The sequence below is a fragment of the Cervus elaphus genome, chromosome 6 (assembly GCF_910594005.1).
Source record: "Cervus elaphus chromosome 6, mCerEla1.1, whole genome shotgun sequence".
NCBI lineage: Eukaryota > Metazoa > Chordata > Mammalia > Artiodactyla > Cervidae > Cervus > Cervus elaphus.
In genome coordinates this window covers 32,126,244-32,148,384 of record NC_057820.1, presented here as the reverse complement: position 1 = coordinate 32,148,384, position 22,141 = coordinate 32,126,244, and the positions used below count along the sequence as shown (strand labels likewise).

The window sequence follows — 22,141 nt, the reverse complement described above, 5'->3', positions numbered from 1 at the left end:
TAGAGATTATACTCAGAAAAATTCATTCCAATTCCCCCCACATTATAACTCCCCTACACAAAATCCAGACTCAGATCAACGTAGCCTGAAATCAAATTTAGAATCTTGAGTTTGATAGGATTATATATTTAAATAAAAGCTATTTTCTATAGTAATATTGTAAAAAGTAAGGCAGACAAAGGGTATACATAAAATCATCATGGATTATAGAGAAGTACTTGAAAAAGGCAGGAAGCCTTGAAAAGTCTGATTAAATTTGTGATGTCTCTAGCTCTTAGTTGATTCATGAACAAATATAGAGGGTATTAAAATTCTCATAACTATGTAGGACTCTCTATCAATTACAGAGCCTGCATGTTCTTCATTTTTAAGATCCCATTAGGAGTTCTATACTTTTCAAAATATTTTCTTCTCAAAGCAGAAATTAAAAAAAATAGCATGCCAATATTTTACTCAGAGAAAATAAATTTTTAATATGAGGATAAAATTTTCAGAGTCCAAGCTAGTACATTGTAAACTTGTTACTATTTAGTTTCTAACTTTTAAAGAAAACAGCCTCAAAATAATTATGATTTCTCTATTAGAGAAGTTGATTGTGTCTAGGTACATCACTGGATTTATTTTGAAAATCCAACTATAATAATTTCATCCCATTATATTCTTAAATTTGTCTTGTTCTTTTAAAACATATATAGTTTTTAAAATTTATACTATTTATTTACAGAAAGAAGCATAAGTTTAATCTTTATGGTTGGTTTCAGTTTTTTTCTCATGTATAATTTTAATTAAGCATATGATATAGTATAATGTACTATAATATATACCATTATTGCTGTTGTTTAGTCATTCTGTTATGTTCAACCCCATGGACTGTAGTCCACCAGGCTCCTCTGTCCATGGGATCTCCCAGGCAAGAACACTGGAGTGGGTTGTCATTTCCTTCTCCGTAATATAGAGAACAAATAGAACTCAAGGTAAAAACACATTCTATTTTTCTCAAAACAAAACAAACTAAAAGACAGTTGTCAAACACCATGTATCTTTATCTTTTGTTGAACTGTTTTGAGTGTATATAGAAAAACATTTTGGAATGAGACAGAACAGGACAGGGAGCACTAGTATATAAAGAAGAGAAATCCATTTCTTGACAAAATTTCAGTTTAAATATCAAAAGTGTTTTTCCACATTAAGCAAATAATGAATTGGAGATCTACACATTCCTTGATGTGGTTCATGCCATTTTAAACAAGTTAACTTTAGACAAAGGAAAAGAGAACTCACCGATACATTGCTGACCAGCAGAGAGGATTCCTCTGGAGACCAAGGTCTGCAATCAAGTGTGTGTTTCCAGACTCTATCAGCAACCTTGAGGGCTGGATTAAGGAGAAGAGGGAAGTCACTGATGATCTAACTAGAACCAGTCTGACGAGTCTTGGCTAGTTGATGGAGACTGTGTTACTAGTAAGACAAAGTCAAATTTTATAGAGAGCAAGAAAGCATAAACAATACTGGTACTTTCTAGGAGTGGGAACTAAAAAGCTATTGTCTTCAGATTATAATAATTTAAAAGTGTTACTATAAACCATATAAACTAGATTTTTTCAATAAAAGTCAGATATTTAAATCTAGAAAAACAAAATAAATCATCTTTCTCAACCTCACATTTCCAATAAGAAAATGGTTTAATTAAGTTAAATTGGTCAAAATCACAGTTAATACCTCTATATAGTAATAACAGCTATTTCTTTAAAGAATATTTTTGCTTATTAATAAAAGGTGTTATGGGGAAATATATATATATAAAGGAAGACATGATGTTTGTTGCTTATGAGGGTGATTATTTTTTTTTAATTGGAGGATAATTCCTTTACAATGTTGTGTTGGATTCTGCTGTGCAACAGGGAAGGAACATAGATGCAGACATAGAGAACAAACTGTGGACACAGCCGGGGAAGGAGAGGGTGGAAGAACTGAGAAAGTAGCATTGACATACACACACACACACACACACACACACATATACACACACACATAATAACTAGTGGGAAGCTGTTATATAACACCTATTTTTTTTTTTTTATGAAACATGATTTATTCCTTTGGGAGAAGGGATAGGGGAGAAATTGATAGACCAATAAATATTGCACGGGGCACTGGTGGAGGCAAGATCCAGGCGGAGGTAGTTTCTGTAGAAAGGGTGAGGGGCCTGGGTAGCGAAGGCACCTGAGTTTTGCTGTTGGGGCCTGATATATAACACCTATTTTTTTTTTAACTAATCTGACATGCTTTCCACTCTACCATGCATATAATAAAAATTTTACTTTGGTATTTATTGAAAATATAGTCAAGATTAGAAAAGCATTAATATCTCAAAATTATGTGCCACCATTCTTCTAGAAAATTCATATAGTTTGCATATATTAACCCTCAGTTAGGACAGTGGTATTTCCTATGGTGGAGACAGGCATATCCGCCAACACAGTCATTATTATCTTATTTCTGAGAAGGCAATAATCTAGTTTTTTAAAATGCGTACTGACACATGTATATGCAAATGTCTGTGTATTTGTGTCAGGTAAAATCTTTAATCTGCCTCCTCTAATTCTTGTAAACTAGGTGTTTCTCCTTTATGTTCTCATAGTATCATAACACTTACCATAATGTATTAGAAATTTTTATTTTATCTCAACCCCACTAAACTGTAAATTCTTAACAGACAGTAACTTTATTTCTAAGACATATGGGCTCTCAAAAATATGCATGGAAAGGAGAGAGGGAAGGACGGAGAAAGCAGGTATGTGGAACCAATTCTAAAAATCACTGTAAAGAAGGCAAATAAATATGGTTGAATACTTCTACTCAGCCATTTAACCAATGGCTCATCTGAGCAGCTGTAAAAAAATTGGGATCCACAGTGAAGTGTGGGATTAGGCTGCCAAGAATTGGAATCATTCTCTAACGGTAACTCAAGAAACCTCTTCTTTGGGGCATTCTGTACTTGGGATTGGAAAGCAACACCTCATCTTTCTTTATTCTAACTACGAGATAACACTGAAGAAAAGCATGGATATCTACTCGAAGTTATTCAATATATAGTATCATGTTTCTGTCTGCTCACTTGAAATTACAACTCAGCCAGAAACAAAGAGGAAACAATGATGAAGTAAAAACTTCCAGGTTATGAGATTAATCTTTTCTTGTTTTCTAGCCCTTAAGAAATGAAATCTCCATTAACTAAATGTTAATACTAGCTTCACATACTATATTCTACTTCACATTAAAATTTTATTAAAACTTTGATTATACTTTTTCGTTCAAAGGAAGACATTCTCCCCAGAGTGACTTTGGGCTAAGACGTGTTAGACTCATTTAACAGGACCTCAAGACTTTTTTTCTCTATGAAAACCTACATTCCAAACTCAAAGAAATTCTTTATGTGGTCCTATATTCTTATATACTTAGGTTTCCTGGGCTGTGCTGTCCTGTGCTGTACTCAGTCGTGTCCAACTCTTTGCGACCTCATTGACTGTAGCCTGTCAGGCTTCTCTGTCCATGGGATTTCTCAGGCACGACTACTAGAGTGGGTTGCCATTTCCTACTCCAGGGATCTTCCCAACCCAGGGATCAAACCTGAGTCTCTTGCATCTTTTGCAGTGGCAGATGGATTCTTATCCATTGAGCCATTTGCGAAGCCCATACTTAGGTTTATGTATTCCTAAAAATGGAAATAGTGACAGACTTTATTTTTGGGGGCTCCAAAATCACTGCAGATGGTGACTAGAGCCATGAAGTTAAAAGAACATTTTCTCCTTGGAAGAAAAGTTATGACCAACCTAGACAGCATATTAAAAGCAGAAACAATACTTTGCCAACAAAGGTCCATCTAGTCAAAGCTATGTTTTTCCCCGTAGTCATGTATGGATGTGAAAGTTGGACTATAAATAAAGCTGAGTGCTGAAGAATTGATGCTTTTGAACTGCGGTGTTGGAGAAGACTCTTGAGAGACCCTTGGACTGCAAGGGGATGGTTTTGGTTTTGGTCACTGCCTCCTGTACAATGTTACAAACCTCCATCTACAGTTCTTCAGACACTCTCTCTATCAGGTCTAATCCTTTGAATCTATTCATCACCTCTACTGTATAACCATAACGGATTTGATTTTGGTCATACCTAAATGGGCTAGTGGTTTTCCCTAGTTTCTTCCATTTAAGCCTGGATTTTGAATAAGGAGCTCATGATCTGAGCCACAGTCAACTCCAGGTCTTATTTTGCTGACTGTATGGAGCTTCTCCATATTCAGGTGCAAAGAATATAATCAATCTGATTTCGGTGTTAACCATCTGAAGATGTCCATGTGTAGAGTTGTCTCTTGTGTTGCTGGAAGAGGATGTTTGCTATGACCAGCATGTTATCTTGACGAATCTCTGTTAGCCTTTGCTCTGCTTCATGTAGTACTCCAAGGCCAAATTGCCTGTTACTCCAGGTATCTCTTGACTTCTTACTTTTGCATTCCAATCCGCTATGATGAAAAGGACAGCTTTTTTTGGTGTCAGTTATAGAAGTTCTTGGAGGTCTTCATAGAACCATTCAACTTCAGCTTCTTTGGCCTTAGTGGTTGGGGCACAGATTTGGATTACTGTGATGTTGAAGGGTTTGCCTTGGAAAAAAATAGATCATTCTGTAATTTTTGAGATTGCACCCAAGTACTAGATTTTGAACTCTTTTGTTGTCTATGAGGGCTACTCCATTTCTTTTAAGAGATTCTCGCCCACAGTAGTAAATATAATGGTCATCTGAGTTAAATTCGCCCATCCATTTTATTAATAGTTCACTGATTCCTAAGATGTTAGTGTTCACTCTTGCCATCTCCTGCTTGAAAAGTGAAAGAGTTAATCGTTCAATCATGTCCAACTCTTTGTGACCCTATAGACTGTTGCCCATCAGACTCTTCCGTCCATGGGATTCTCCAGACAAAAATACTGGAGTGGGTTGCCATTTCCTTTTTCAGGGGTTCTTCCCGACTGAGGGATTGAACCCTGGTCTCCCACATTGCAGGCAGATTCTTTACTATCTGACCCACCAGGGAAACCCTATCTCCTGCTTGACCACATCCAATTTACCTTAATTCATGGACCTAACATTCCAGATTCCTATGCGATATTGTTCTTTACAGTGTCAGATGTTACTTCCACCCTCAAACTCAGCCACAACTGAGCATCATTTCCACTTTGGCCCAGCTGCTTCATTTTTTCCTGGAACTATAAGTAATTGCCCTCCACTCCCCAGTAGCATGTTGGACACCTTCTGATCTGAGGGGCTTATATTCTGGTGTCATATATTTTTGCCTTTTCATACTACTCATGGGGTTCTTGAGGCAAGAATCCTGGAGTTGGTTGCCATTTCCCCCTCTAGTGGACCACATTTTGTCAGAACTCTTCATTATGATCATCCATCTTGGATGGCCCATCATGGCATGGCTCATAGCTTCATTGAGTTACACAAGCCCTTTCGCTACAACAAGGCAGTGATCCATGCAGGGGACTCTTCTCCCTTGTTCTCTCTTTACACGTATGTGGAGATGGGTGCCGATAGTTGTTAGGAGAGCAAATCTTTTGACTTCGTAGGGTGTCTAACCCTGCCAGAGGGCAATGACTGTTGCCAATTTTTGGCATCACTTTGGAGATTTTCATAGGAAGCTGATGCTAAAGCTGAAGCTCCATTACTTTGGCCACCTGATGTGAAGAGCTGATTCATTGGAAAAGACCCTGATGCTGGGAAAGATTAAAGTCAGGAGAAGGGAGCTACAGAGGATGAGATGGTTAGATAGCATCATTGACTCAATGGACATGAATTTGCAAAATCTCTGGGAGATAGTGAAGGAAAGGAAAGCCTGGTATGCTTCAGTCCATAGGGTCACAAAGAGTCAGACATGTCTTAGTGACTGAACAATAGCAATTCTATATCAAGAGCCACTTTCTTTCTTTCTTTCTTTTTTTTTGGCTGTACTTTTTTTTTTTTTTTTGCCACTGCTCCTCTGGGATGCAGGCCCTAGGACTCGGGGACTTCAGTAGTTGTGGCTCTTGGGCCCTAGAGCACAGATTCAGTAGTTGTGATGCATGGGCTCAGTTGCCCCACAGCGTGTGGGAGCCTCCCAAATGAAACCATGTCTCCTGCATTGGTAGTGGATTCTTTATCCCTAAGCCACAAGGGAAGCTCAATCTGTCATATTATAGTGACAGATTTTTGTGTCTGTTGCATACCTGAAATGGAAGAGAAAAGAGGGCTAACAGTGGAAAAGTAAACGTCCAGATACAAGACAGTCCTTTGCTTATGTAACCTGAGGTCAGGACTCCACATCTGTAGAAGAGCAGACGAAGGGTAGGCACAGGGCTTTCTTCACTTGTTTCCTCACTCAGCTCTATTACTCAGCCCTGATTAACTGTGGGTCGTCACAGCCTATCCTTCTATCTCCACCTTAGAGGAGTTCACCATTGCTTGGGTGTGTTTGTTTCTGAATTGCTCAATGGGAAATGAGTGTCACATCATATTCACTCAATCAAGATGGTTCCAGAACAAATGCCAATGTCATTACCACTACCCCATTTTTTTTGCAGAGAAACAAGAAAGAAAAATTAAAGTTAAAAGTTTTGACTGATATAGTCTTTTAATGATAAAGTAATTGAAATAATCAGTTCACTATAAATATTAAATTAAATTTTAATCCAGTTAGCCCATATACTTCTTTTAAAAATATATTTTAGTTAAATTCAGAGTTCTGTGGAGAATGAAATGGCAACCCACTCCAGTATTCTTGCCTGGAGAATCTCATGGACAGAGGAGCCTGGCAGGCTACTGTCCACAGGGTCACAAGAGTCAGACATGACTTAACAACTAAACCACCACCACCATACAGACTTCTGAGGTTAGAAAGTAGAATGATTAATTGCTTTCTCAACCAGGAAGGCACAGGAGGAGAGGCCAATACCGATGGTTCGAAGCCTCACCTGTTAAGAGATGGGCTTAAGGGAAAAGAAAGAAGAGAGCAACTGATTCTACTTGGCAAAGATTTCACAGAAGACCAGTGAAAAAGTGAAAGTGTTAGTTGTTCAGTTGTATCCAACTCTATGCGACCCCATGGGCTGTAGCCCACCAGGCTCCTCAGTCCATGAATTTTCCAGGCAAGGATACTGGAGTCTGTAGCCATTCTCTTCTCCAGGGGAACTTCCTGATCCAGGGATTGAACCTGGGTCTCCTCCATTGTAGGGAGATTCTTTGCCAGCTGAGCCACCACAGAAGGCCAAGGACTCACCAATGATTAAGATGTCACCAAGATAACAAAGAAATTTCATTACTGGAAGAAGAAGCAACATGAGTAAAAAGCACCAAGACTTGAATAAAATTCCCAACACACGTGAAAGATGCTCACCAAAAAAGCTCAGGCTGAAAACAACACACTTATTTTTCTAATTTCCATCCCAAAGTAATCAAAGTCTTTGTACTCATTCCTTCTTGTTAAATCAGTGTAATAAGTGTAAGAAGCAAACACTGGAAACAATTTCCTGCTTTTGACTATCTCTTTGCTCCTAAGAAGCTACTCTGTGTGGTTAAACAAGAGCAAGTTTTCATTCAAATATAGAAAACTACTACCAAGACATCACTTCCTTGTCTCCCAAATCATACTGTATCATGTTGTTGGAACATATTCCTGAGCCACCTAAGAAGCCCTGCTCTGAGCTTCACAGGACACAATACTTCATATAACAAGCACTTCTTAGCTCATTTTGTAATTGTCTACACATTCCTGGTGTCTCTGATAACAGTGGATTGTGTCCTTTCTTTTAACTACACTATTCCCAAAGCCTGGCTAAGTGCCAGACAAATAGTTCAGCTCAGTTCAGTTTAGTTCAGTCGCTCAGTCATGTCCAACTCTTTGCAACCCCAAGGACAGCAGCATGCCAGGCTTCCCTGTCCATCACCAACTCTCAGAGCTTCCTCAAATAACATCTATCAAGTCGGTGATGCCATCCAACCATCTCATCCTCTGTCATCCACTTCTTCTGCCTTCAGTCTTGCCCAGCATCAGGGTATTTTCCAATGAGTCATATCTTCACATTAAGTGTCCAAAGTACTGGATTTTCAGCTTCAGCATTGGTCTTTCCAATTAACTTTCAGGACTGATTTCCTTTAGGATTGACTGGTTGGATCTCCTTGCAGTCCAAGGGACTCTCAAGAGTCTTCTCCAACACCACAGTTCAAAAGCATCAATTCTTCCATGCTCAGCTTTCTTTGTGGTCCAACTCACATCCACACATGATCACTACAGAAACCATAGCTTTGACTAGATGGACCTTTGTCAGCAAGGTAATGTCTCTGCTTTTTAATATGCTGTCTAGGTTTGTCATAGCTTTTCTTCCAAAGAGCAAGCGTCTTTTAATTTCATGGCTGCAGTCACCATCTGCAGTGATTTTGGAGCCCAAAAAAATAAAGTCTGCCATGGTATCTGTTGTTTTCCCATCTATTTGCCATGAAGTGATGGGATCAGATGCCATGATCTTAGTTTTTTGAATACTGAGTTTTAAGCCAGCTTTTTCTCTCTCTTCATTCATTTTCATCAAGAGACTCTTTAGTATCTCTTTGATTTCTGCCGTAAGGGTATTGTCACCTTCATATCTGAGGTTATTGATATTTCTCCCAGCAATCATGATTCCAGCTTTTTCTTCATCCAGCCCAGCATTTTGCATAATGTACTCTACATGTAAATTAAATAAGTAGGGTGACAATATACCACCTTGACATATTCCTTTCTCAATTTGTAACTAGTTCATTGTTCCATGTCCAGTTCTAACTGTTGCTTCTTGACCTGCATACAGATTTCTCAGGAGGCAGGTCAGGTGGTCTGCTATCTCTTTAAAAATTTCCCAAAAAAAAAAAATTTCCCACAGTTTGTCATGATCCACCCAGTCAAAGGCTTTGGCATAGTCAGTAAAGCAGAAGTAGATGCTTTTCTGGAATTCTCTTGTTTTTTCTATGATCCAGTGGGTGTTGGCAATTTGATCTCTGGTTCCTCTGCGTATTCAAAATCCAGCTTGAACATCTGGAAACTCTTGGTTCATGTACTGTTGAAGCCTGGCTTGGAGAATTTTGAGCATTACCTTGATATGTTAGCGTGTGAGATGGGTGCAGTTGGTGGTAGTTTGAATATTCTTTGCTATTGTCTTTCTTTGGGATTGGAATGAAAACTGACCTTTTCCAGTCCTGTGGCCACTGCTGAATTTTCCAAATTTGCTGGCATATTGAGTGCAGCACTTTCACAGCATCATATTTTAGGATTTGAAATACCTCAGCTGGAATTCTATCACCTTCACTAGCTTTGTTCATAGTGATGCTTCCTAAGGCCCACTTGACTTCACATTCCAAGATATCTGACTTTAGGTGAGTGATCACATCATTCTGGTTATCTGGGTCATTAAGATCTTTTGTGTATAGTTCCGTGTATTCTTGCCACCTGTTCTTAATAGCTTCTGCTTCTGTTAGGTCCATACCGTTTTTTCCCTCAATTGTGCCCATCTTTGCATGAAATGTTCCCTAAGTATCTCTAATTTTCTTGAAGAGATCTCTAGTCTTTCCCATTCTATTGGTTTTTTTTTTTTTTTTTTTTTCCTATTTCTTTGCATTTGTCACTTTCTTATCTCTCTTTGTTATTCTTTGGAACTCTGCATTCAGATGCAGACACATAGTTGGCACTCAGTAAATATCTGTTAGATGAACAAGTATCTTCTCCCTTGTGTTTTTGTACATCTGAAATCTTCTTTTCAGGGTACTGAAAAGAATCAGGGTACTGGGCCAGACCTGGCCAAGCTGAGTCAGTAGGTCTGACAACTAAGGATTAGGTCCTAGGGTAGGTCACACCAGCTGAGGTTCCTGTGGAGAAAGGCAAGAGCGTTGACATCAAGTCCAAGTCCTTAAAGAGAATGCACTTTCAAAATCAAGGAAACCGAGGGGAGAATCAGGGTTTTAAATGCAGAGAGAAGCCTAGGCTGTGCCTCTCAAACTAGGGATCTTGTGTTCACAGGCATATTCGTCAAGGTGCCTTGGAAGCCTGGAAGCCATAAGACCAACGTGTACCATCTCCCTACAGTATCAAATTTATTCAATGGTGAGTAATTTAGAAATTCCATTTCTATTAAACATAGCCTAAAATACACATCTTCACAGATTTTAACTGTAAAAATGAGATTTCAAAATAACTCTATGCTTTCAAGTGAGCCATTTTAATGTGTATGCCAAGTTCCTAGAGTCATGTGCTTTTCCTCTTGATGTTGGGGATGCTGCAGCATGAATTTCTGAGAAGCATAGATAGGGTAAGAAACGAAGCAATACCAAACTCTCAAAGAAATACATTGGGCACAATTTGAGAAGGATCTTGAGCACCCAACAAGAGCAATACTGGGCTCTCCTTACCTAATCTTACTGATTTGCATAAAGGTGAATTCTATGGATTAGAGAAAATGATAAGTAGGTGATTAGATCTTCTTTTTAACTAAAACCAACTTTTTCTTATTACAAAAATAATGTATAAAACAAGATTCATCACAAGTTGATAATTGTTGAAGCTAGGTGATGGATACTTGAGGGTTCATTATACTATTTCCTATATTTTGGGGTTGATTTGAAAGTTTTCCACACTAAAAGGTTAATGAGACAACAACAGCACATACTTAATTATAGAAGACTACAACATACAGGCAAGCAAAAGGAACAAATGTAAAAGAAATGTAATTCCAATGCCCAATACTTTCATAATGTGGGATTAATTTTCTATTCTATTCAAAGACATTAGATAGATAGATATTTTTTTAAATTGTATCGGACTCTCCAAACGCAAGTCATCCTATACTCCATTGAGTACTCTGATTTGGGAAACTGATCTGAGCTTAGTGAGTAAGTCTGAGTATGAAGTCATATTCCTTCTCCCTACGAGTTTAGAAATCTGAATATGATGCAATTCTAACCAATGATAAATTAGGAGGTGGTTGCTAGAGATTTTAGAAAGATTCCTCTTTGGTCTTTACAGTAAGTGATAGTCTGTCATTCTCTCCTCCTTTTGAATGTGAATGAGGAATCAACTTCTTTCAATTATTTTGGGAGCCAGCTGGAGGATAAAGCAGATATTTTGAGTGAGAGAGCAAAGAGAAGTAAACTAGTTCTTTTATAACATTGTTAGCTCACTGAACCAACAACCCGAAAGCCTTCCCTATCTCTGGTCTAGACCAATTGGATAAACACATCTAATAATTGCAATAAATAAATATATCATTTTAAATTCATTTTAGCAACTCTTCTGGTGATCCAATGGCTAAGACTCCACGCTTCCAATTCAAGGGGCCCAGATTCAATCCCTGGTCAGAGAACTAGTCCCACATGCCACAACTAAGAGTTCCCATGACAAAACTAAAGATCCCACATGCTGCAACAAAGATCAAAGATCCTGCTGGCCACAGTGAAGACCTGGTGCAGCCAAACAAATAGATAAATAAAAATACAATATTTAAAAAATAAAGAAATTAATTCATTTTGAGTTGGATGTTCTATTACTTGTTGCCAAAACTATCCTAACTCACACATTCAATTTAGTCTTTGTGTCTACTTAAGGATATATCATGAACATCTTCCCGTGTCAATAAATTCAATTCTATCATTTTCTTTTTGTTTTGTTTTGTTTTGTTTTTTTGACCTAGCTGTGTGGCTTGTGGGGTCTTAGTTCCCCAACCAGGGATCAAACCCGTGTCCCCCTGCAGTGGAAGTTCAGAATCCTAACTACTGGGAATTCCCTACAGCATTGTTTTGAATACCTATTCTATTGTACACTTTTTTTTAACGTTTTTTAAGATTAATTAATTAATTTATTTTACTTTACAACATTGTATTGGTTTTGCCATACATTGGCTTGAATCTGCCATGGGTGTACATGTGTTCCCCATCCTGAACCCCGCTCCCACCTCCCTCCCCATCCCATCCCTCTGGGTCACTTATACCTCCCCAACATCTTCAAAGTTTAATTGCAATCTTCTTGTAGTACTATCAGATGCATGAAGTTCTTTACAAGTAAATCCATTAAGGACAAAATCTCAATATCTTTTCTGAAGGCAGGACTACGTCTCCATTGAGTGACCACTATAATTAGACAGCAACTACATTCAAGACCATTGTTACCCAAGTTCAAGATTTGACACCAAGATAGTAATTCTTTCCTGTAAATGCATGGAAAGTTTTACATCGTATTGTCTTCTTTTCCACCCTTAATGAGGGCAAAAGTTACTATAACTTGATACTAGAACCATTTACCACCTCATGTAGGATGCTATGCAAGTTACTTCTCGCTGAGCTGAAGGCAAAGGTAAGGGCTCAGTGGCAAGAGATTTGTGATGACTGTTTTCCTGACATATTCACACATCAGTATGAGTATGAATGGTCCTTTCCATAAACTGATCTGAGAGTTAAGAACCTTTTCTTAGGCTAGTTATCAAAATATTCAAAGCACAACAAATACCAATTCCTGAGAACCCTTTCTGGGAATTCTTTATATGTGTTCGCCATTATTTCATATTGTTTGTTGGTTCTTGATATCATACCTATGAAAAGCTCAGTCTTCTTACCAGTAGGAGACATTTTATCTAGCTAAATGTCACAGATAAGAGAAAGATCACAGACAAGGATTCTCTTGGGAAAGTTTTAACCTAGGAGTTGAGACCAGCAACACAAGTTCTCCATGCCTCAATATGATGAAATCTAGGAAAAGAAGCTAGACCCAGATACTATTGGCAGGATAATCACCTAGAATACCACAAAGGGAGGAGCCAGGCAAGTCAACTCTAGTATATTTCTCTTCCTACTCCTACAAAGTAAATAGTATCAACCTCCTTTGTAGGAAGATAAATTGGACACTTTTTGAGAGAAAGAGCCCAGCATGCTAGAGGGCTGATGACATTGAGAAGAATGAGGGGCATTCCGAACCCAGAAGACCATCAGCAAATCTTTCTGATTGTAACCACCAGGCATAACATCCTTCAGCAGATTTAGAGAGAACATGGTAGAAGAAATATTTCAGAAAGGTGATCACTAGCATTGCCCAGAACTTTGCAAAGACATGAAACCTCAAAAGGGCCAGAAAATGTCACACAAAATTAAATACACCAAGGCTAGATGGTGAAATGTTAGATAGCAAGTAAAGAGGAAAATCTTGATGGTTCTAGAAAGAAAAGATACATTCCTTCCAGGATAATAGAAACAGACCTACAGTAAAAACTGCTTGCGCTGAAACAACAGAACAAAACATAGAAGGAAAACAAATTTTGAACCTGAAATTCTACACCTAGTCCAATTATCAAGTAAACACACTCATATTTTAGAGAAAACAGTAACTGAGAATTTGATGGCCTTGTTTTCCAATTCTATACGAGTTTTAGTATGTAAATAAGTTTATGTGTTTCAGATATATTGCTGATCCTACATTGTGACTCCCGCCAATTGCCTACTATGTATGAGCGTATTCATTTATTTCTCTGCAACTAAACTGATTCTATGGGAGCTACATTTCAGCTGGCTCATACACGAATTCTCACAGATTCCCCTGTGCCTCCCCACTTCCTTGCAAAGAATAGTTCGTGCTTTAAATTTTCTTGGCTCATGTCTCTGGCCTGAATCTCCTACCTCTAAAGTCCTTTCTTCTACAATGCTGCATGTCTGCCAACTTTGAGGGACCGCCTCTCTCAATCTGGCTTACTCAAGTACCACTTAAACCTTGGTTAGGACAGATTGAAACTTTTATTTACACACAGGGTTTATATGTTCTTTTAGAGGTTTAGGCTACAGTGTGTCAATAATAAATCAGGGAACTTCCCTAGTGGTCCAGTGACTGGGACTCTGCCCTCCCAATGCAGGGGGCCTGGGTTCGATCCCTGATCCGAGAACTAGATTCCGCATGTGACAAGGATCCTGCATCCCACAACTAGGACCCAAGGACCCAATGCAGCCAAATACATACATACATAAATTTTTTAAAAATATGTAATGAAGCAGAAGAAATAAAATAATCATCTTAGTTTCTTTAAATTTAAATCTAAGCCTTGCAATTTACTAATCATGTGACCCAGGGCAAGTTTTACTGAACACACTTAAACCTGTTTTTATAAAATGAGGAGAATATCTTTTTTTTACCCCAGGGTTATTGTGCAGAACAAATGACATAATATATTTAAGGATCCAAAAACTACTCACTGTCAATAAATGTGAATTTTCTTTACTTCTTCCCTCTTAACTGTAATGCAAATGCTGCCTATAGAGAATCACGAATTTATTTAACCTTAAAAAATAATTTGAGAAAAAGAAACAAAAATTCATTTTTTTAAGTCCATGAACAAAGAAAAGCTAAAAGTGAATATACAAGATGATATTTTAATTTACTCATGTTGCCATCTGTGAATGCCTATTTAAAATCAAATTATGAAATATCTGAGTATGAAACATACATAGAACACTCCCAATATATTTATACATGGAGTTATATATTTATGTAACTGAAGTGTATAACCCAAAAACTTGTTCTTTAATTTACAATGAGAAATATTGTCAACCTGGTTAAGTGGAACATGTTTTTCAATTTTTCCTGGCCAGCACATTCTCTTCTGGGAGCAAATCTTCTGGGAATATCATAATTTTTGTTCAAGAATTTCTTCCCACAGGGGCAAGTGATGAAATTATAGTTCCTGTGCAGTGGCAACTTTGCTTTGCTTTACTTTGAAGGCAAGACTGAAAGTAAACTTTATTGAATCTGGGGCAGTGACATCTGGACTATAATGGGGCTCTTTCACACAAAGTTTTAGATGAGAGGTATGAGTGTTAGTTGCTCAGTTGTGTCCTACTTTTTGCAGCCCTATGGACTGTAACCTGCCAAGCTCCTCTCTCCTTGGTATTCTCCAGGCAAGAATACTGGAGTGGGGTGCCATTTCCTACTCCAGGGAATATTCCCAATGCAGGGTCGAACCCACATTCCTCTTATGTCTCCTGCATTACTAGACAGATTCTTTACCTCTAGTGCCACCTGGGAAGCCCATAGTTGAGATGGAGTTGGGCAAACACTGTGACTGTTTTGAGTAGCTGATAAAACCAGGCTCCATAAAAGGAAAGGATGTGGGTTTTCCCCTGAGAAGAACGGAATTCTCCCATATAGGCACTGTGTGTGCATGTGTGTGTGTGTGCACATGCCACTGGAAGCCTGATGGTTGCAATGCAGGGACCTGGAAGTGTCCCTGGGCTTTAGGTTGCAAGAGTAGCTACTTATGATGGCAGCTATTAACAGTGATTCTAAACTAATGGACCACAGTCCCACTGAGGTCCACAAAAGTGTGTGATTTGACTATGGTAGTGTTGGGCTCCAAATCACTGCAGATGGTGACTGCAGCCATGAAATTAAAAGACAGTTGCTGTTTGGAAGAAAAGTTATGACCAATCTAGACAGCATATCAAAAAGCAGAGACATTTCTTTGCTGACAAAAGTCTGTCTAGTCAAAGCTATGGTTTTTCCAGTGGTCATGTATGGATGTGAGAGTTGGACCATAAAGAAAGCTGAGCACAGAAGAATTGATGCTTTTGAACTGTGGTGTTTGAGAAGACTCTTGAGAGTCCCTTGGACTGCAAGGAGATCAAACCTGTCCATCCTAAAGGAGATCAGTCCTGAATATTCATTGAATATTCTGATTCTGAAGCTGAAACTCCAATATTTTGGTCACCCGATGTGAAGAACTGACAAATTGGAAAAGACCCTGATGCTGGGCAAGATTGAAGGCAGAAGGAGAAGGGGACGACCGAGGATGAGATGGCTGGATGGCATCACTGACTTGATGGACATGTGTTTGAACAAACTCAGGGAGTTGGTGATGGACAGGGAAGCCCGGCATGCTGCAGTCCATGGGGTTGCAAACAGTTGGACACGACTGAGTGACTGAACTGAGTGCCATATTAAAATAAAAAGTTAAAAAATTGAGTGCTAACATTGAAAAAGAAAGTTGCACTTAAAAATATGAGTTTCAGACTTTTCTCACAAAATCAGACCTGGCAAAACTGTCTATTTCCATGGGTCAGCAATCAGTTAGCTCTAAAAACAGCAGCTTCTCTTTTTAAATGGAGTATGTGCGAGCCAGTTCACCACCACTTGCACTGATATCATTCCTGCTATTTCCTGATACTGCAGCCAAATGTCATGGCCACTTTTCTTACACCAACAGACTTCACATATTTTCATTACCAGCCAGACCTGGGTTGACATTGAGCTGGCAACTGCTACATCACCCAACTCAAATGTCTACCGATGTCTGGCTGGTAATTCCATGGACAGAGGAGCCTGATGGCTATAGTTCATGGGGTCACAAAGAGTCAGAAACAACTTAGCGACTGAACATGCACGCATGCACATAACATGCAAGCCTTGCAAATGTCCTGGCAGAGTCCCAATTGTCTTATGGAGAATTATAAGAATGGTGTTCCCTCCTAGGAGCTGGCAGTTAGAGGCAGAGGTAGCAAACATCCCTTGGCCAGCAGGATGAGAAGCCTGCAGAGAGAGACCAAACTGCAGCAGAGCTCCTAGCCACAGGCAAGACAGGACCCTGGAAGCTCTCCAAACAGTGTGGCAGAGAAGTGAGTTCTAACATCTGGCAAGTGGTGAGACAGTCATTTCCTGTAATTATCTGGACACAAACATGAAAGATAACCTCAGTTTGTAGTGACAGGCTGATAAAGCTGTAGACATATGTAGACAAATTTGGGGTGGTGAGGGGGTCTTCTCACAGTCACCTCTTCACATTCACCTTCAACCACTTTCTCACTTGTTTTTCACTCAGTCTTACCTTCCTGAGAAGGTGTGTTGCCAGAGTTTGGCTTGAAATAGAACAGAAATCAAGCAGTTTTCCTTTGGAGCCAGCAAATAAGGGGAAAAAAAATAGTGACATTTTTTTAAAGACTACAGGGTATCACTGATTCAGATGTGGGTCACATCTTCTCACAGAAAACACTTCTTAAAACTTACGCTTTCCTCAGTTGTCATGAATGTTTCATCTGTATGAATATTTTGCACTTGTGCATAATAGAATCGTATAGAAGAGAATTCCGTGTGTTGTGTTTGCTTTGGGGAGGATCTGCTGCCCTACGGTTCAAAACTGAGGATGTTGACAGGAGGTGAACTGTCTGGACTGGATGGAGTGTGGAGTAGAGTCAGTATCTTCTGTTTGGAAGGAACTGCATAAACTCCAGAGGTGAAGCTCCTGCTGAGCATCATTATCCAAGGAGATGCGATATTTTAGCTCTGCTGGAAAGTCACTGAAGCATCACTGTGAACTCAAGCTGCATGATGTCATGCAGGCTACAAACTGTCAGAAAAGAATAAGCAAAGGATAGCAAGGCTGCTGTGTGTTGGGTTATTTTTAACAAATCCATTCTATTTATGTGAATAGTTTTTAGTTCACTTTGTAATTATGAAAAGTGCCTGTACAAAATGTCCACTGATTATACATTTTGTGTAAACAATTTAGGATATTGTAAATGAAAGTGAAGCAAATGCAGAGAAACAAGCGCTTTTATAAATATAAACAAAAACAGGCAACAGTCGGATAACAAGAAATGTCCATGTGCAACTTTAAAGAATAATGCCAAGTTACTCCCCACTGTAGTTTATCAATTTACACTCTCATCAGGAGCATGTGAGAGCACTTGTGTCCATCCATGGTTATTTCTGCCATTATGTCTCAAGTACCAAGTACAAGGCAGAGCACATAGTTGGATGCTAAGTGATGTTTGATGAATGAATGAATGAGGACCACGATTTGTTTACTGTTGGGACAGTCCAGAACACAGGTCCAGCACCAGCTCCAATGAAAGGCAAGTAGGGACAGAGTTAGCATTATGAAAAGGTCTGCTCAGAAAAGCAAGGTAGAACATACTATCTGGGAAAAATAGTGGCAAGGAAACAATCAAATCCCAGGTGAGAAAAATGTAACAGAAGATGATTAAGGCATGACAGGTACGCAGTCTGCAAATAGGCAACACGCAGAGATCCAGGCAGCAGTCTACCTCAGCAAATTCTTACTAGTGGGAATCTTATCTCTGAAAGCAAGACCCTAGTCTCTAGAAGGCAGTATCAGAAAAACCACTGGCTTTTAGGGGAGAAAGATAGTAGTAGTTATAAAGTATTATAACAATAGGATATTGAGTAGAAACTAGAGAAATTTCAGAGCTAGAAATCAAAGTGGATCAATCAGACCATCCATGCCTTTATGTTCAGCCGTAGACCCACAGTGTTGACAGATGTCAGTGTATTTCTGGCTGTAGTTTATGATCCATTGTGTCAATCCAAAAACAGATTTCTTTTCTATTCATAATTCATTTTACCCTGACCACCTTCTAACTGATAGCTATCATTCATATCTCATTCCTTTCTCCATCTAGTCTTTCCGGCTCTGCAACTCAGTCTTTTTCTCCTGGCTACCATCCTTTAACACCAAACTGCCATTTCCCTATTTTGGCTTAGGCGTCCCAGGTGGCTCAAGTGGTGAAGAATCTGCCTGACAGTGCAGGGGACACAGAAGACTTGCATTTGATCCTTGGGTCAGGGAAGTTCCCCTGGAGAAGGAAATGGCAACCCACACCAGTAATCTTTCCTGGAGAATTCCACGGACAGAAGAGTCTGGTAGGCCATAATGGTCCACAGGATCTCAAAGAATCAGACACAACTGAGCACCCACTCAATTACATTCAATTTTAGCTCAGTCCATTGATGTGATTATTCCAAGTTAATCTGCTAGTATTGACTATCCCCCTCACACACTTTATTGTTTTTTGGTTATTTCTATATCATTTCCTTCTATTACTCTCTTCAGGAAAGATTATTTTCCAATACAATGGAGGGGAAAGGGGAAACCAAAAAATGATCAGATAATGGGAATACAATAATTACTACCTGAGGAAATTCTAAATTTATTTAAAGTTCTGAGTGAAAAAATACCTACAGTAGTGGCTCAACTCTTACTAACTCCAACAGTGCTAGGACTATGTATTCCAAATATAACAGGAAATCAATACACAGTCATGGCAGATTATGATGGTCAGTCAGTCAGTTTAATTCAGTTACTCAGTCGTGTCTGACTCTTTGTGACCCCATGGACTGCAGCATGCCAGGCTTCCCTGTCCATCACCAACTCCCAGAGCTTCCTCAAATACATGTCCATCAAGTCAGTGACGCCACCCAACCATCTCATCCTCTGGGGTCCCCTTCTCCTCCTGCCTTCAATCTTTCCCAGTATCGGGGTCTTTTCCAATGAGACAATTCTTCATATCAGGTGGCCAAAGTATTGGAGCTTCAGCTTCAACATCAGTCCTTCCAATGAACATTCAGGACTGATTTCCTTTAGGATTGACTGATTGGATCTCCTTGCAGTCCAAGGGACTCTCAAGAGTCTTCTCAAACACCACAGTTCAAAAGCATCAATTCTTCCATGGTCAGCTTTCTTTACAGTCCAACTCTCATATTCATACATGACTACTGCAAAAACCATAGCCTTGACTAGACGTAATTTTGTTGGCAAAGTAAGGTCTCTGCTTTTCAATATGCTGTCTAGGTTAGTCATAGCTTTTCTTCCAAGGAGCAAGCATCTTTTAATTTCATGGCTGCTGTCACTGTCTACAGTGATTTTGGAGCCCAAGAAAATAAAGTCTGTCTCTGTTTCCATTGTTTCCCCATACATTTGCCATGAAGTGATGGGACTGGAAGCCATGATCTTCGTTTTTTGAATGTTGAGCTTTAAGCCAGCTTCTTCACTCTCCTCTTTCCCTTTCATCAAGAGGCTCTTTAGTTCTTCTTCACTTTCTGCCATAAGGATGCTGTCATCTGCATATCTGAAGTTATTGATATTTCTCCCAGCAATCTTGATTCCAGCTTGTGTTTCATCTAGCCTTGCATTTTGCATGATATATTCTGCATATAAGTTAAATAAGCAGGGTGACAACATACAGCCTTTTAGTACTCCTTTCCCAATTTGGAACCAGTTCATTGTTCCATGTCCAGTTCTAATTGTTGCTTCTTGACCTGCATACAGATTTCTCAGGAGGCAGGTCAGGTGGTCTGATATTCCCATCTCTTTAAGAATTTTCCACAGTTTATTGTGATCCACACAGTCAAAGGCTTCAGCGCAGTCAATAAAGCAGAAGTGGGTATTTTTCTGGAACTCTCTTGTTTTTCCTATGGTCCAAGGAATTTTAGCAATTTGATCTCTGGTTCCTCTGCCTTTTCTAAAACCAGTTTGAACATCTGGAAGTTCTTGGTTCATGTACTGTTGAAGCCTCACTTAGAGAATTTTGAGCATTATTTTGCTAGTGTGTAACAGGAGTGCAGGAGAAGGCAATGGCAACCCACTCCAGTACTCTTTCCTGGAAAATCCCATGGACAGAGGAGCCTGGTAGGCTGCAGTCCATGGGGTCACTAAGAGTCGGACATGACTGAACTGATTTAGGAGCAGCAGCAGCAGCAGCAACATGAGTGCAATTGTTCAGTAGTTTGAGCATTCTTTGGCATTGCCTTTCTTTAGGATTGGAATGAAAACTGACCTTTTCAGGTCCTGTGGCCACTGCTGAGTTTTCTAAATTTGCTGGCATATTGAGTGCAGCACTTTCACAGATCATCTTTTAGGATTTGAAATAGCTCAACTGGAATTCCATGACCTCCACTAGCTTTGTTCGTAGTGATGCTTTTTAAAGGCTACTTGATTTTGCATTCCAGGATGTCTGGTTCTAGGTGAGTGATCACACCATCATGGTTATCTGGGTCATTAAGATTTTTTTTTGTATAGTTCTGTGTATTCTTGCCACCTCTTCTTAAGGTGGTGAACAATGCAAATGATAACATTCCACCACTATGATGCTGGAACAATGCAAATGATAACATTGTCTCCAGTCTTCCATCTTTGTTCTATGCTTCCTATAATAAGGATACTAACATAATAAGGATACTAACCCTAACATAACATTGTTTTTCTTGTGATCCCCTAGTGTCCCTATATACTGAAGAGGTACGGTTAAATTTTATTCATTAATTGGATCACATTAATTTTTAATTCAGTGGATAAAAAATTCAAAAGATGTACAATGAATAACCATATTTAATAGACACATAAATATCACTTAATGAAGGAAGAAATTTTCCTTATCTCTGAAAGCATTACTGATTTATCTGAGGGTCTTGAACTTTTCAGCTATACTCAGATACAGACTTCGTTGGCCTACTGTAAGACTGGACATTCTGAGTTTTTCATGAGTTTCCCTAAATCAGTAGTGTCTTGAAATATTGACAAATGAAATATTCTCTACCTTCACTCCTTTCCTGGCACTCATAGGGTGTATCTGAAATATTGGACAAGCATTTGTGCCAACAATAAAACATATCTCAAACATTAAGCACATAGAATGCAGAATTAAATTGAGAATTTCTGATCATCCCTATTCTACAAAATCCAAGCTCAGGTCTACTACCATGCAGTAGGCACTGCTTGGGATTCAAGCCTCACAGCTTCACCTTTGTCTGTAGAATCTGTGAGCTGGCCATGTGGTCAATAAATATCTCTTTAACAGGCTACGTTATATTTTTCTTTGTCAGGAGTAGAATATTTCGTAACTGCATAGTCTTGCCTTTGGGTGTGTCGGAAATTACTTGAAGGAAGGAAAAGACGTGTAGGGAGTAGGAAAAAGTGAGAAAAAGAGACAGGATGAGGAGGAGAAAACATTAATCCAATGATATTTTAAAAAGATTCCTTTCTGTTTTTATTTTCTGTACAATCTGTTTTTTAAACTAATTGATATATGTTCTAGTTTTTTTTTAATCTTCTCAAGTTTTTTCCAATTACCATGTATAATTTTAGAGAGTATGCAAAAAAGAAAAAAGTGGAAAAACTGAATAAATAAGACAACTTTGAGGTTACCACTTACAACCAGAGCCCAGCTGGGCCCTTAAACACTTGGTGTACAGGCCTGGAACAGCCATCCTCCTTGGCAAACAGTAGTATGCTGACCTTGGAAGCTGTTGCTGCCTGAGGCACAGGCATTA

The 22,141-nt window shown here is 39.0% G+C and overlaps 1 protein-coding gene across 1 annotated transcript in view; it reads right to left on the bottom strand.

Moving 5' to 3' along the window:
- LOC122696532 (transmembrane protease serine 11E-like) overlaps nucleotides 1–22,141 on the bottom strand; it is a 120,831-nt gene that overhangs the window by 58,095 nt on the left and 40,595 nt on the right. Inside the window, exon 3 of the mRNA XM_043906623.1 lies at nucleotides 1,282–1,373. Within this exon, the coding sequence (XP_043762558.1) occupies nucleotides 1,282–1,373 (92 nt within the window). The remainder of the gene's footprint in view (nucleotides 1–1,281; nucleotides 1,374–22,141) is intronic.